Raw genomic sequence first — 15,265 nt, 5'->3', positions numbered from 1 at the left:
CCGGTTACGACTGGGGTGGGAGACCGCCCCGGGCGGCTCCGTTACTATCGGGACGGCAAACCGCGCCGGGATGCCCTCTTGCCTCTGCCCCTTTCCGTTGTGGGGTGTTTCCCCTCCTCTCTTGCCCTGGATTTGGTGGTCCTCCTTCTGAAGGCTCCTGGCGCAGAAGGTGGGAATTGGCCGTGAATGCACGAGTGCTGTTTCATTCTGCCCCACGTTGCCTCGGCGCTGCATGGGGTTTCCTCTTCTGCCTGTGAGCACAGTAAAGCTAGGCGAGTGCTAAAAAAGAGAGAACTGGAAGGACGTGAAAATACATGAGTAAGTGATGGAGTAGTGTGGATTGTTCTGCTTTAAAAGGGAGAGAGATGATGTAGCAGATAAAAAAACAAACGAACAAACAAAAACCCCAACAAAGTATCCCCACACACACCCCAAACCAACCAAAAAAGCTCCAGTTTACTTATGTGCAGAGCAAACTTGCTAGGGAGCCCTTGAGGTGCACCAAGACTGTCAGTTTAATGTGTTCCCTGGTTTGCTGCAAGTCCTGGGCTCCAGTAACCTCTGTTGGGTACCAACCAGTCCGCTCCACGGCTCCACGTCGGAGCAAACCCAGTAGTGCTGTTGATTAGAAACCGAGGTGTAAAAAAGTAGTTGACACTACGGCCCACTCCCTACTGGCTGTGGCATTACAGGCCTTAAAGCCAGCGTTTTGCTGCTGACAAGCCACACGATGCTTTGCACGTACGACGCGCTTTTGATGCAGGCACCTCAAAGCACCCCCATAAATTCAAGGAGCGCCCCAACGACACCCCTGCGCAGTGCTGGGGCAGGATCATTGCCGCTCTGCGGGGAGAAGGCCACGGCGCAGCGAGCTGTTCCGGCTGTCATTGACGGGCCGAAGTCTCCGAGGGAAGGCTCCCCGGCTCGGGTTCCTTGCGCGCCGACAGCACGGTGCGCCCCGCGGCTGCCACCTCCCCCAGGCCTGGGCGAGCACACCCCGCCTCGGGCATCACACTGAGGACGGTTAGAAGCCCCATCGTGTCAATGGACATGCGCGACGCCCGGGGGCGGGAGGGAGGGCGGGCGGTGCGAGACACGTGTGCGAGCCGCCGCCAATAGGAGCGCAGCGAGGGCGCTCGCGAGGCTTCGTTCTCCATGGCAACCGCCAGCCCGTAGGCAGCGGGCGAGCCCGGCCGCCGTCCCAGCGCCGCGGAGGGGCCGCCATGGTGAGTAGCGGAGCCGCTCCCGGCCGTCGGCCCTTCTGGGCGCAGGGTGGCGTCGCCGTCTGGCCGGCCTCGCCGTCTGGCCGGCCTCGCCGTCTGGCCGGCCTCGCCGTCTGACCGGCCTCGCCGTCTGGCCGGCCTCGCCCCCCGCCGCGGGGCAGAGCGGCGCCGTAGCCGGGAGGAGGCGCTCTGCCTCGGCCGGCCCTGAGGCTGGGCAGGGAGGCGACCCGGGCAAGTCCCGCCGGGGAGAGGCGGCCCGACGTCGTGCGGGGGCTGCTCGAGGGGGCTGCTGCTGCCGTCCGGGGTATCCGTGCCCCCCTCCTGGGCCCTGCGGAGAGCGGTGCGGCTCGGGGCTTTTGCAGGGGCCGGTGCCGCGGGCGTGTCGCTGCGTATCGGCGTAGCTGACTTGGAGATCACGAGTGGCTTTGGTCTGAGCTTATGGATTTATTTACTAGTTTAATGTCCCTTGGTGGTTGCGCTCTGGATTGTGAGGTTTCAGCGCTGGTGTTGGCGTATGTCTTCCTGTCTGTAACGAATAGAAACTTTTCACCTCAAGAAAACCCAGCGACAGCAAAGAGGCTGTTAATTGAGCTTTTCGTATGATCTCTCATTTGCAAGATGTGGGACTTTATGGGAGACACTGGACTTGCAAACGCGTTGTGAGAGCTTGTTTTATTTACTCCTGTTGCCATTTTCTAGACCGCCTTTAATTTCCAGGCAGTTGAGATCTGTACATCTCCTACGTATAGGTCAGTGTAACAGCCTCCTTTGGCATACTATACATATTACTGTTACCACATGTTAAGAAAGGTACTTAAAAGAGGCTCGAAAAAGGGCTCAAGAATGATTAAAGTAATGGAAAAGCTATTAAGAAGGGACTCAACATATTTTACTAAATTAGTTATTTACTACATGTAATTACTACGCGTTTTCAGTATTGTTCATCCAGGTATCGCAGCACTGCATTTTCACTGGAGCTACTCCGTGCAGTTGGATTAATGAGGACAAGGTGATCAGATTAACTGTTTGGTCTGAGTTGCTACACTGTTGTCTCCAACACCAGCAATGCTGACTCAGTAGCTTGGGGCAAATGAAATGGGCTTCACCTTTGGTTGCATCAGCTTTCCAGGGACTGTGCTTATAAACTCCCATTCGTGCTGTGTTGTGCCTCCTCGTGACTTGTGCTGCCTACATGAGCAAGGTTTATTCAAACGTCATTGGCCATGGCAATATTCCTTCTTTTGAAATAGAGGCATATGTAGAGGGGCTAGTTAGCCAGAGTAAAAACCCTTCCTTCTTAATTTGCCCTGGGAATGTTTGTGTCTGGGCTGTTGAGAAACAAATTCCGACTATCACTTAAGATTACATGAGAAGTCTCAAGATTTTACGTACAAACTAACAAAGAAACATAACCTACTTTCCTGTGTATTTTTGTTAATCTTTAAAAAAATACATCATTCAACTACATTATATGCATGTACATGTAATACAAACAAATCTATCCAAGAGCTTCTTCTCCCCTACGGTCCTGGTTCTGATCCTCTGATTGTCTCTGTCTCCAATTTTGTATGACTTTTCTGAGGGTACTGGTCACTTGAGGACTTACTTCCAAGTTAGTGGCACTTTCAAAGTGGGGGCACTCATGTGAGGTATATAGGGATTACACGTATGAAAATATGGTTGGCTTTTAACGTACTAGTTAACATGATAACTGTATGCAAGCAAGCACAGAAACTAGTCAGAAGGCAAGTCTTCACAATACTTATGTTCCTTTTTACATATTTCAGTGTACATTTCTCCTTGTGCTTATGTCCTTATCCGCAGGCGGAGCTAGGCCTTAATGAGCACCACCAGAATGAAGTGATCAGCTACATGCGCTTTGCTCGTTTCAAGCGTGGCCTGTGTCTCAAAACAGTGGATTCTTGTTTTCAGGACCTTAAGGACAGCAGGTACCGTGGGGGGTGGCTCTGAGCAAGAATAAAGCAAAATATGCTAGCAGCAAGCACAGGTTTAAATGCTTTATGGGGCAACTTTCTCCATTTACATTGGTATGGTCTTAGTGAGGAAGAAAGACCCAGTAATTTTGCAAACGTTACAAGTCAAGACCTTTTAAAACTAAGATGTTCGGATTCTTAGGAATTGACAGAGATATCAACAGCATGGCCTTGCTTTATATATTGCTTCTGATGTCTAAATTCGATGCAAGACTGTAGCTGAAGTAATATTTGTGATTGTAATGTTTCCAAGAGAAAATTTAAATACAATAACCAATTAGTAGTGCCATGGTCATCTAATAACTACTGACAGTGGATGTTTTCATAAGGACGCTGCATTATCTAAGAGTGATACCTGTATAGTGAGGTCTCATAACAACACAAAATCGTTACCTTTATCATACATGACTCACCTTGACTGTTCTGTTTAGACTTGTTGAGGAGACCTTCACAGTCGATGAGGTGATAGACATGCTGGATGGACTGCGGACTGTTGTACACAGTGAAGTGGAGTCAGAGCTCATAAATACAACTTACACCGATGTTTTACTTCTGCGTCAGCTCTTTTCACAGGCTGAGAAATGGTACCTTAAGTTACAGACGGACATCTCTGAATTGGAGAATCGGTAACATCTATTGGACTTTCATATATGTCTTTCAATAATAAGAAAACTTATAGATAAAAGTTCTAACTTAAAGATGTAAGAAAGTGTCGACTATTTGCATTCTTTTCCTAACCATAGAAACCTATTCTTTTACTATTGTAACAATGATAGGTTAGTTTCAAGTCTTCCATCTATAAAGTAGCAAGGTGCACAATAATTTCAGATTTGTCAGGAAGATGTTTTTATTGGTTATATGCTTACTTGGATTAATCAGTTAAGAGTAGGTGATAGGCTTTGATTAAAAAGCCTTTGTTGTCTGGGTAGATTATATTTTAATCAAGGATGCTAAATGTTACAGTTCTAATGCATATACCATACTGTTGCGTGACATGAGCTGTTGCATTTGTTGTATTTGCATAGGACTTCATTCTGTACTTCTAATGAGAATCTTACATGAAATAAAGAGCATAGCATCAGCTTGGTAAAATCTGTTTCCTAGCACAGCTCTCTTAGTAAAATAAATGCCTCCCTTTATTTTTCTTTTCAAGAGAATTGTTGGAACAGGTTGCTGAGTTTGAAAAGTCAGAATTTACATCTTCAAACAAGAAGGTAGAGTTTTATTTTAATCAAATCATAATCATATGTCATACGGAGTCATGACAGATCTTTAAAATACTTAGTACTGACTCTTTGTGCTTAAGAGAAACAAACAAAACAAAACCAAAACCCCCACGATTTTTCAAAACAAATCTTTTAAAGTCTCCAAAAAGTAGCATTTTGCATTTTGGCACCAAGGGTTGCACTGCATTGCCTTGGCTGTTTCCAGACTGCAGATTCTGCTCATCCAGGGCATGCCTCATAATCCTCATCCCAAAGTCAGCCGGATCAGGGGTGTGTTGGAGCAACTGCTCCTAGATTCCCTTCCCTCTGGAAATTGGGGTAAGACCAGGCCATTTGCTTGTCCCAACATGCAGTCAAGAGCTGAGAAGATGCCACCTTACATATACGACTCTAGTTTATCTGGTATGATTATGGTTGCACCTTATTTGGTTTGTAGCGTAAAGGTATATTTAGTTAATATATATTTTATTTGAATACTTAAAATAAGAAAATTATTTGGAGCTGTGTAAATATTTTTTACTCTTACAATCACTCAAATATTCTTTCTGTTTTGCTTACTCCTTTGTCTTTTGGTTGCTGCAGCATTGGTAGTCTTTTATAAATTCAAGTTTGCAATCCTTTTATGTCTCTGCAGTATTTTTGTTTAACTTTGGCTGAAAGTGAAGTATATAACTTAAGAGCTGAGGTACCAGTAAAAAATGAACTTGAAATAATAGGTCATTCATTCGCTTTACAAAAGAAAGCTGAATTAAAAGTCAGTATTTATTTTACAGACTAAAGGAATACTTTTCTTCCTTCTTGAAATCTGTGTAATTTAATTTTTTAATCTTTACTATTTCTTTAGCCCAGTGCAGATCTCATTAAACCAAAACTGGCTCCATTAAATGAAGGTGGGTCAGAGCTGCTAAACAAGGTAAGAACTTGTCTGTCTGGGCCATTGTGATCAATGACCATTCTGCTTATTCAGCTGAGCTTGATAGCTGTACAGTAATATCTGTAGAATGTGCCTGTCGCTATAGACATCAAGGTAATATCTCCCAGAATGTAAAGTAAAATGCTAATAAATTAATAAATATCGTAAAGCATCTTAAATTTATAGTGTGGTTATGGTCTCTAACATGAATTGTAATATTGACTTTCCATTTGCAAAGACATTTTGGCCTTTGTAATGATTTATTTTTCCATTTATTGAGGTAAATTAGTAGAAACCAATATTGTTTGTTCTGTGCAGCTGTCTGGCTTTTCCTTTTCAACAAGAAAGTAAATTAAAATATGTAGCTGGCCAAAATGATTAGTTTGTCAAACATTTTCTCTATCATTTGAAGTCAGTCATTACATTCAGTCTTTTTTCTTTTGTTAGTTGATTAAATTCCTCCTAAAGAAACAGGCACTTAAGGAATTTGAAATTTACTAGTTTTGAGAACATCTGATTTCCCACTTCTAAAAATTCCGGAATTACAAAACACATTCTAGTATTTAATATTATCAGTAGTTTTTATTAGGTATTGGACTTGTTTAGTTCAGCTGAACTTTTTTAAAATGCTGCACTTCTTACAATACACTTTTAAGTTATGGGCAGTCAAGGTATTTAGCAAGAAGTTGCATTTTCTGTCTTCTAGAATTCACAGAATATGATATGCAGTAACCTGGAATTTGTCTCTTTTAAACGTGAACTATGAATAAGTTCTTACTTGCCTGTTGATTGAAAATACAAATGATGAGCAGCAATGAGATTTGCATCTCTGCACGTGCAATTTTCTTTATCGTGACTCTTGATACTAACAAGATGTTTCACTAAGCTCAATTCAGTGAAGCACGTGCCAAATTTAAATGAATAGTCCTGTTTATTACAGTAGAATTGGAGACTTAAATTTCTTGCTGACTGAGGCAGAAAACACGTTAAATAACTGGATTACTAATTTCTTATGGAGGCCATTTTCATATGCTTGTTTGCTTTCTTAAACTATGAAGCATATTTTCTTACCTGAAAAAACCCAGAATTTTGGGAAATTCTAAATAGTACAAGAGTGTTCACAAACTTTTTCTCATTCATTAACCTAAAGACAGTGGCTTGTCTCCAAGAAGAAAATGAAAAATTGAAGACCAGACTCAAGACCATAGAAACACAGGTAAATTCCCTGTAAACTTGAATGCTTAATGCTGTTTACATATTTAAAAAAAAAAAATCTAAATGAGAATCCCATGGTTATTATTCTTATGTTTTCAATTAAAATACGTTTCTGAGGTTGTACATTTTCGATGTATCACAGGCTACGGCTGCACTAGACGAGAAGTCCAGGCTAGAGAAGTCACTGAAGGATTTACAGATGATCCAAGACGATCAAAAGGTAAATATAATTAACATTTCCACCACCCTCGTTTAACACAATAGTTGCCTGTACATCTATAAAGTTGGTCTGTATGGTGTGTTTCTTTCCTGGCAAATACAAAAGTTCGGCTTAGTGTTGTCACGTTCCTGCTGACATTGCCTGTTCCTGCTGGTGTGTCAGTCAGCAGATGATCCAGAATGTTAGTTGATGTTATGACATGTATTTTGTGTCACATAGACCATGATAAATTATTATCAGAAAGTATTATTCCAGGTACTATCAGGAAGTAGTATTCCAGAGTTCATAGTCTCAGGGGTGATATTTGTATTAATAGATAGAAATTTATTTCTGTTCATTTCTTCCCATTTACTAACAAAAGAATGATACCTAACCTGGTTTTCGTAGCAATGGTAAAACACTAATTCTTTCAAGCTTTTGTCACACTTAATATTGACATGGCTAAGCCAGACTTGCTGCTTCTCACTTCAGACTTTAAAAACCTAAATACTTATATGTAAGTGTCCAGTGTCCTGTATTGAAATTTTGCTACAAGTGTCGATGATCATGGGTCGGATGGCAAATGTTTGATTTTTCTGTGATTCTGCCCATATCAGTGTACTGTCAAAAGTGGTTCACCATTTATTTTTACTGCTTGAGGTTCTTAATCTTATTTGCAAGCATGGTGAGTTGCTGCTGCAGAAAAAAAAACAAAATGTAAGAAGCCCGAAGTCATGCAGTTTGACACAGACAAATCTGTTCAGGTCACCTTAGTATTTTTTTAAGTTCATACCTTTATTTTGCCAATAATTAGAATTTTCTAGAGTTAGTTCATGTGTGATTGTTTCTTAAATTTAAAACATTTCAGTTCGAACTTTTAATAAAATTAGAAAGCTTTAATCCCATTGCCTTGAGAAACTGACTTGTTAAAATTCCTGCAGTATTTACAGATTTGGAAGTGACGTTCAATATCATAAAACATTTCCGCTTTAATTTTCATATTTTAATCCTGATTTCTTTTTCAAATTTTAATCTGATTTCTTTTTATTTTGCTTTCTAACTGGTTTATGGTATGTACTTGGCTTTCTTAATGTGTTATAGTTTTATTAGTAACTTTAAAAATCTGTATTCAATAATATTATTTAATAGGGAACTTGATTTGTCAGTCATGGCAAATATTTTCTTTATCTGTTTTGTTAAGCCTTGAATTGTTAAAGGTTTAAAATATTAAAGGAGTTTATTAAATCCTGGATAATAGTGTTTGTAGTTTTAAAAGATTGGAACCAAATCTCATCCTACTTTTCTGGTTAAACATGAATTGGCCTCAATGTCAGGGCTGCTGAGTATCTTCAGCTTTTACGTCCTAATTTGCTCTCTCTAATCTGTCACTTTCTTCTCCAGCTTTTACATTTTCTATTTACAGGCATATATATGTTGTTTAGCTAGTAGATACAGTGCCGAAATGTACTACTTTAATCAATTAAAGTAGTAGTTGTTTGGAGAAAATTCTGAATTTTATCTGTTTTCACACCATGTTTTTATAGGATGTGTGTCAATAAAATCCTATGAACCCAGTTGCTCATTAAAGCAGTAGTTTTCAAACTCTTTGGACAAACAAATGACTGCCAACCACAATGGTTCTTAAGGACTCTTAGCTCATCAGACTTCTATGTTTGGGGTTTTTTTTAATGGTTAATATGGTTCCACACAGCAAGTGGGAACCACAGTTAGGGAGTAACTGCTCTGTTGGATAAGTTTAACTTGAGGATTTTGAATTTTTACATAATTGACTTATGTCAGAGTTTAGAAAAATGATTGCTCTTTGTTCTGATCTGAAACATTATACGATGTAGTGCTTTCCAGCATTGCACCCTTGGACTGTTTCAAAATTCAAAACAAGCTTTCCTTCTGTACAGGTACTATTATCAAGTGGTTTCCCATTCTCAAATCTTACCTTCCACACAGAAAAAGGAGCAGAGCTTCCTTAGTTTTAGATTTTTGTTCTTTTTAAGGTGCTGCTGGTTCAGCCTCATCCTGAGCCATTATGCTTTTGAGTTTGATGCTGAGCTTTTAAACCTGAGAGCTTTTTAGTGTTTTTAAATGGAAATCCAAAGAATAGTTACATGAATATAGTATTTTGTGAACTGATGGCCAGAAGAGTTTGGGTTGTTTCTTCTCACAAGGAAACAGAAAAGTTGCTTCACAAGCAACTGTGGAGGCCCTTTTTGTAATGCATCCAAGAACAGTGCAGTATGGGTACCTGATTGATAACATGAGCCTTAACACTTTCATCCCTTCCTACCTCTATTATGCTAGCGGCTTTTGAATGCCTGTGATATTTTACCTGCTTTAAAAATACATTACAGCATAGGCATTCAGATCTTAAACTGTAATTTACTATTCCTGTATGCTAAGTAACTTCTTGTGATATGCTTCATCCTGTGGCTTCACCTAATTCCTAAAGAAATGAAGTACAAAACTTGAGACCTTAACTTGGCAGAGAAGACAGTCCAGCCATCTTTAAAATGCATTTATCAACAATTTTTTAAAGTTATAAATTAGTTAAGACTTTACTAATATTTTTAACCAAAGCACTTCTAATGTAGACTTTACAGGAATAACATGAACATAATTATTAAAAATTAAGATGTACCCACTTTATGTGGAATTTTGCAATTGACATTTTAAGTATTTCTTCTCTTGCATTTGACATATTTTAAATATTTTAAATATTTCTTCTGTTGAAGATTAATGCAAACCAGGATATCACTGAACTGGAGAATAAAGTGGCAGCTTTGAAATACCAGTTTGAGAAGACTTTGAATGACTCTACTGCAAACCAAAAATTCTTGGAAGAGAACTTGGTGACAACAAAACATGACTTGCTTAAAGTTCAGGATCAGCTATCCACAGCTGAAAAGGTTAGCGTTTTATTGTAATGTGAAGTCCAGATCCTTACTCACATTTTAACTGATCGGTAATTTAACAAGCGTACACTGCAGGATGCAGAGTTTACTGGGTCACACTTATCCCTGTGTATCTTTCTTATTTCATTGGAAAAACATGTTACACATAAAATAGCAAAACCATAACTAACTGCATGGTTATAACTAGGTGAATACTTAAAACTGCCCATTTGTCTGCAGAGAAATTTTTGAATGAAAAGTGTATTCCCAGTCTTCAGAAGACTTTTTTCTGATTTCATTAGAAAATAAAATTTGTGTTTCTCTGTCTCTCCCAGTAATCTCATTTGAATCTGCTAGTTGACTTCATCTAAATTTGAGTAAGTAAGAGAAACTACTGTTCTGAAACACGAGGAGGAAAAGCAAGTCATCTTTTTTTAAAAAGCATCTTAGCCTGGTTTTCATAATATGTAAATAATATGTTCATGTTATTCTTATGTAGGAATTGGAGAAGAAATTTCAGCAAACTGCTGCCTATCGCAACATGAAAGAGATTCTCACTAAGAAGAATGAACAGATAAAGGATCTACGTAAAAAGCTTTCCAAGTAAGCGGTGCCGTCCTGTCTGTCCAAACGTCCTTGTTCTGGATCTATGTTCTGCTTCGATTTTGTTTTAGAAATGTGAAGCTGTCTCTAAAACAGACTGTAAATTTTCCCTTAAAAAGAATTTCTAGTAGGCTGTTCTGTGATTTTTGACAAGGCAATCCTTTTAATGGGTGCTAGGGGAATAGGACTGATGTGTGCAACAGCAGCTACCGTGTGGCAAGTAATGAGAGTATGGAGAGGATACAGACAGAATATTTGTGGGTGTGGCAGATAAGCCCCCAAGTGCTGCACACAGAGATGGGAGATGTACCAGATGCTTTGGCATGGTCTTATTTCTTCCACACTTGGTTATGGGAATGACAAGTCCACAGTATGTGAACAGGGTTAGGCCTGCATTGAGTAGAAAAGATGCACCCTGGCCATTACATTGCGTAGAAGACCGTCATTCTGCAAATGTCAGGTGAGCTTTGGCAACACGGGTGGCTTAGACCCACGCTGCAGGAGGACAGAGATGGAACTTAAAACTTCTGTTTCAATTTCTGCCAGTATTTTGGGATTTGTGGGTAGGTTCCTCCGTCATTTCCTCATTCTACTATTTGGTAGACTGGCCAATTCTAGAAAGAGAAAATAGTCTAAAAAGTATGTACATTTGTCTGTGCCCTAAATCATACAGTGAACCTTGACAGGAATGCGTCTCTAGTGGGAGTAATTTGTTAACTTGGGTTTCACATTTCTTCAGAGACATATGGTCTCGTGGGTATTTTCTGCTCTGTTTTAATGATTTTTTAAAAGTATTATTTTTTTTTTAATTCTTAGATATGAGCCAGAGGACTAAAATGCAAAAACATGTGATCGATCAGAAGCTGCCATAGAAAGAAAATGTAGACTGGTATTATTTTTCAATAATTTTTGTTTTGAATGGTATATTTCTTGCTTCTAGTGCTTAAAATAACTTTTTATTAATACTAATAACACGCTGAAACTCCTACCTTACTTTCTTGTAAAACTACAGTTTATAGGTATTAGTTTCTATAGTCATGTTTTTAATTGTTAACCGCTGACATTCCTTGAGAAATGGCAAACAGGAGCTTATTGAAGAACTGAGGTCATTCTCTACAAAGAAAGGCGTTTATTTTTGTTAAGAAAAGGAAAAAAAGGGGAAAAAAAAAAAAAGCATTAGGGTTTTTTGATGTCTCTGAGGTGGAAACTACAGTTGTTATTTTTATATAGTTAATGTAGCCATGAGGTGACATTATATGTGAAAATTCCATCAGTGGAAGTAGAAAGTAGGAGGAAAAAAATGAAGCACGCTGATTCTGTAATGTTATTTCCCGCTGGGCATGTCATACCTTACCAAAATGTGGTCAGTAACATTTTGCTAGAGGATGATCATTAGACAGTGAGGTAAATACACTTTATAGCGGAAGTGCTGGAGCCTTTCAAATAAAGCCACTAATTGAAGTCGTGCTTTTTCTTTGAATTTATTTGAAACAAATTTGAATGTCAGAAGGCAGATTCTGATTTTACCAGTATTCTTAACATTAAGATGATAATCTGAGAACACGTAGGGAAGCTGCTAACAGAGCAGCTTTCTTGGGAAATTAGTTATTTCAGATGTTTTCGTTTCCTTTCTTAATGTAACCTCACCAGAAAACAGCTTGCTTCTCTCGACTCTTCTACGTGCAATCCTCTGCCTTGCATTTATCTGGCAGCCTCTTAATAGTGCATTCTACTTGTTAATCTGTCCCTGTTCATGTGTATGTTGTATTTTACTCCAAATAAAACCATTACATTTTCAAACATCTAATCTTTAAGAAGCTGATTTTTTTTATAGGAATATTTTGTATAGATCTTTTTTGATACCTGTAGAAGGGAGTGGCAGAGCAGTAAAAAATCTTGCTAGAAATGCAAACATGTAAATTTACAGCTATTTGATGTGGTGCGGCTTTGAGCATGAATCAGTAAAAAGTGTACCGGTGGCAGGGCTGGGAAAAGGCTGGGGTGTGCGCGTTACAGAAATGGGCGTTTAACAGTGCTTGTCTCAGGAGCTGCTTAAACTGAAATGGGTCCTTTTGCCTCATTCTTCCTCAAATGGGCAAAGGTGTTAAAATTGCTCAAGGAGTGATACCCAGTCAAATCTGCCAAACACTTGCAGTCTATAAGGCCTTTTGTTGTCCTTTTCCTCCAACTGGTTAAGCAAGATTGTTTTGGGATGAAGTATGGGGTAACATACTCCTCATGCAGTGTCAGTTAAATTCGTGAAAGGTTATATTTTGCCCCTTGTACAGTTACTAAAATGTTATGTTCTTAATAGGGATGTACCAAAGAACTTTGTGGCCTGTGTTTGCTCAGAGAAATTATGTTGACACCAACAGGAGTACTTATCTGCGTGAATATTGTGTTTTTCTTCGTAATAAAACTGGTTTTAACGAGATCAGTTACTATTTCTAAAACAGCAGGTAAAGGGTGAAGAAAGGTAGAAAATCTCATGACTTCTGCTGGTCTTCTCTTTTTCTTGATAAATCTTTGCCTTTTTACTTTGTTAGATTATTGACTCTGTGATTATGGCCTTCATTATCTGCTTGGAAACCATCTCAACAAGAAAGTATGCTATCAACTTCAGTATATGGGTAGGTCTCAATGAAGTACGTTGGCTGTAGGCAAGGGGGGTTACAGACCTTGTTATCTACTCAGGTGAGTAACGCAAATCTCATAGAGAACAGTGCAATGCAGAATTGAAACACTGACTTTGATTACTGGTCTTGCAGGTTGACAGTTTAGTGAGTATGAGATCAGTGTGATGCTGACACTGGTTTGTGTAAAGGTCTTGTGTGGAGTTCTTGATGAAAAATACAAAAGTGATGTACCTGTCAAAGAAGACCTGGAGCATTATACAGTAGCAATTCTCTTTTTGTTGAGATGGGTACAGTATTTTGAAGATGGAGATGACAGCCAAACCTCTCCTGACAGTGTCTGGTGTTTCCAAAACTTTGTTTCTTTCCCTCAGGTGTAAATTCTAATACTGCTTTTTTCAGCCTTTGTTTTTCAGAAGGTCGTTATACTGCTTAAATAGACATCATCCATTTCTTCCACTTCAGCTGTTAATTCCCTAGTTATGCCTGAAGGGAACGTTTAAAAAGAAAATTTCTCTATGTATGGTTGATCTGCAGGAATCGAATCTCTTTCAAGCTGGATGGTTTTTTTTTTTCTTGCAGACTGAAGAATATTTTCCATGGGAATGAAATCTAGGTGGCTCAGCTTTGCTAGCATTGACTCTGACTGCTAAAAAACAACCCTGTGCTCTGTGACTTGAGTTCACTGGTTGACCGTTAACAAATGAGGCAGCAGTGTTGCATGCTACCGTCTTAATGAGACAGTTACCCAATGTTCTTTAACTGTTCATAAAGTACTCCTTAATCTGTTGTGGATAGTAGCCATTTTTTAAAATGTCCTAAGATGAATACAAATAGATATGAACACTTAGACTGCAAGTGCTCCTCTTTATTTGAAAGGCTGATGTAAGTACAGCTGCAATTTGGACATTTCCCACATACCTTGCTTTTGGGAAGCCCACAGTCTGCCAGGCACATCGATTTCAATCCAGCCAAAAAGTTCTTAAGATTCCTTAGTTTGATTTCCCTCTTCTGGCGTTATCAAAGGCTGCTCTTGGCTTCTGTGTGATACCAAATGCTGTCAGACCACAGTGAAATGATTCATTACTGCCTCAGGAAACAAATGTGAGCCATCTTGGGTTGTCAGGTGGCTGAATGGATCAAGCTTAAAAATTTTGATCTATTCTAGGAGGATGCGCCTTTTAAAACATATTGAAAAACAATTTCATGTAGTTTGAAGGTAAGTTTGTATGTGAGCAGGTAAGAATTGTTAGTGTAATTGTTATTGTAAATGTTTCTAACTCGCTTTGAGCAGACCACGTGCCTGCAGGAGTTACCCTATTGACAATGCCCCAGTGAAAGCATTGGCCCAGGATTCCTGCCCTGCTCTGGCTGCCTACAGAGTCTCCCTGAAGGCACCTAGACCGGCCCTCCTTAGCAGAGTCTCCTCTCGGACATATCCTGAAACGTTAGGCAGCCTATTTGGAGTCAACTCTTCTCCAAATAAAGATGAGTAGATACATGTCATTCTGTTTCAGCAGTCTTAAGATCTAGAGATATTTATTTTAAAATTATTTTTGAATTATTATTTTTCAGAACTTGTTAATGTAGTGTCTTGGAGTGTCTGTTGTAAGTAATGGTGATGCTGAGTGGTTGGTGCAGGACTCTTGACAGGGCAGCTCACGACTGACAGCTGCTGGTGAACAAGAGAGCTGCCCAGAGACCTCCCCAAACTGCAGGCAAGCTTTGATAGAGAGAAAGCATGAACTGACAGAAGACAAGTGGAGGAACTGACTGAATAGGCCAGGTATCTTTTTTATCTTAGTGAGGTGCCAGTTTGTGGCTTTTTTGTTTTATGCAGGCCAGTTCTGAGGTCTGGGTGAACTGGGTGCAATTCTGTGAATCAGAACTGCATTGAGTGCACCTTCAGGGAGGGAGTACCCTAAAAAAAACACACAGTCAGAAGATGGATAGAGCTGTGGTGCTAAAGAAAAAAAAAAAAAAAAAGGAAAATAAAAAGAAGAACTCTTCTCAGGCATGCTTTTCTTGGGAGGCTTCGGTAATGCAAAACAATTTGAAGGGTGATTAAGAGGAAGGACACCATTTCAGGGTATAGACCTTAAGGGCATCATCTACAGTTTGGAACTAAGCAGCAAGTAGTAGTGATGAGCTGGAAGGAATAATTGCAATCCTAATAACTGCTTAGAGGAGTAACCATAATCTCCAATTACATGTAGAGCAATCACCCAACCGTTGTCATGGCCTATGAATTGTAAAAGATCTGGGAATCCAGCTGGATTTTTTTTTTTCTTTCTCCTAAAGTAAGGAAATATTTAGCTTAGAGTAGCAACTGTGAATAGAGAATCCAAACAGA

The 15,265-nt window shown here is 39.7% G+C and overlaps 1 protein-coding gene across 1 annotated transcript; it reads left to right on the top strand.

The window, feature by feature from the left end:
* Window positions 1-3,080: 3,080 nt before the first annotated feature.
* Window positions 3,081-11,134, top strand: LZTFL1 (leucine zipper transcription factor like 1). The gene is made up of 9 exons (XM_009956553.2): window positions 3,081-3,172; window positions 3,649-3,843; window positions 4,371-4,431; window positions 5,288-5,356; window positions 6,507-6,572; window positions 6,714-6,791; window positions 9,518-9,691; window positions 10,176-10,279; window positions 11,096-11,134. The coding sequence occupies exons 1-9, from the start codon at window positions 3,096-3,098 to the stop codon at window positions 11,112-11,114; spliced, it is 843 nt and encodes a 280-aa protein (XP_009954855.1). The 5' UTR covers window positions 3,081-3,095; the 3' UTR covers window positions 11,115-11,134.
* The last annotated feature ends 4,131 nt before the right edge of the window (window positions 11,135-15,265 follow it).

The sequence above is a fragment of the Leptosomus discolor genome, chromosome 7, assembly GCF_034619465.1.
Source record: "Leptosomus discolor isolate bLepDis1 chromosome 7, bLepDis1.hap2, whole genome shotgun sequence".
Taxonomy (NCBI): domain Eukaryota; kingdom Metazoa; phylum Chordata; class Aves; order Leptosomiformes; family Leptosomidae; genus Leptosomus; species Leptosomus discolor.
Note: the sequence above shows the minus strand (reverse complement) of the source record. Positions and strands in the feature narration are given on the sequence as shown.

Excerpts from the sequence above, each read along its gene's own strand:
- LZTFL1 (XM_009956553.2), top strand. The coding sequence starts at position 3,096 with ATGCGCTTTGCTCGTTTCAAGCGTGGCCTGTGTCTCAAAACAGTGGAT. Across the intron at positions 3,173-3,648 it reads CAGGACCTTAAGGACAGCAG|ACTTGTTGAGGAGACCTTCA; the intron begins GTACCGTGGGGG and ends TGTTCTGTTTAG. Across the intron at positions 4,432-5,287 it reads TTACATCTTCAAACAAGAAG|CCCAGTGCAGATCTCATTAA; the intron begins GTAGAGTTTTAT and ends CTATTTCTTTAG.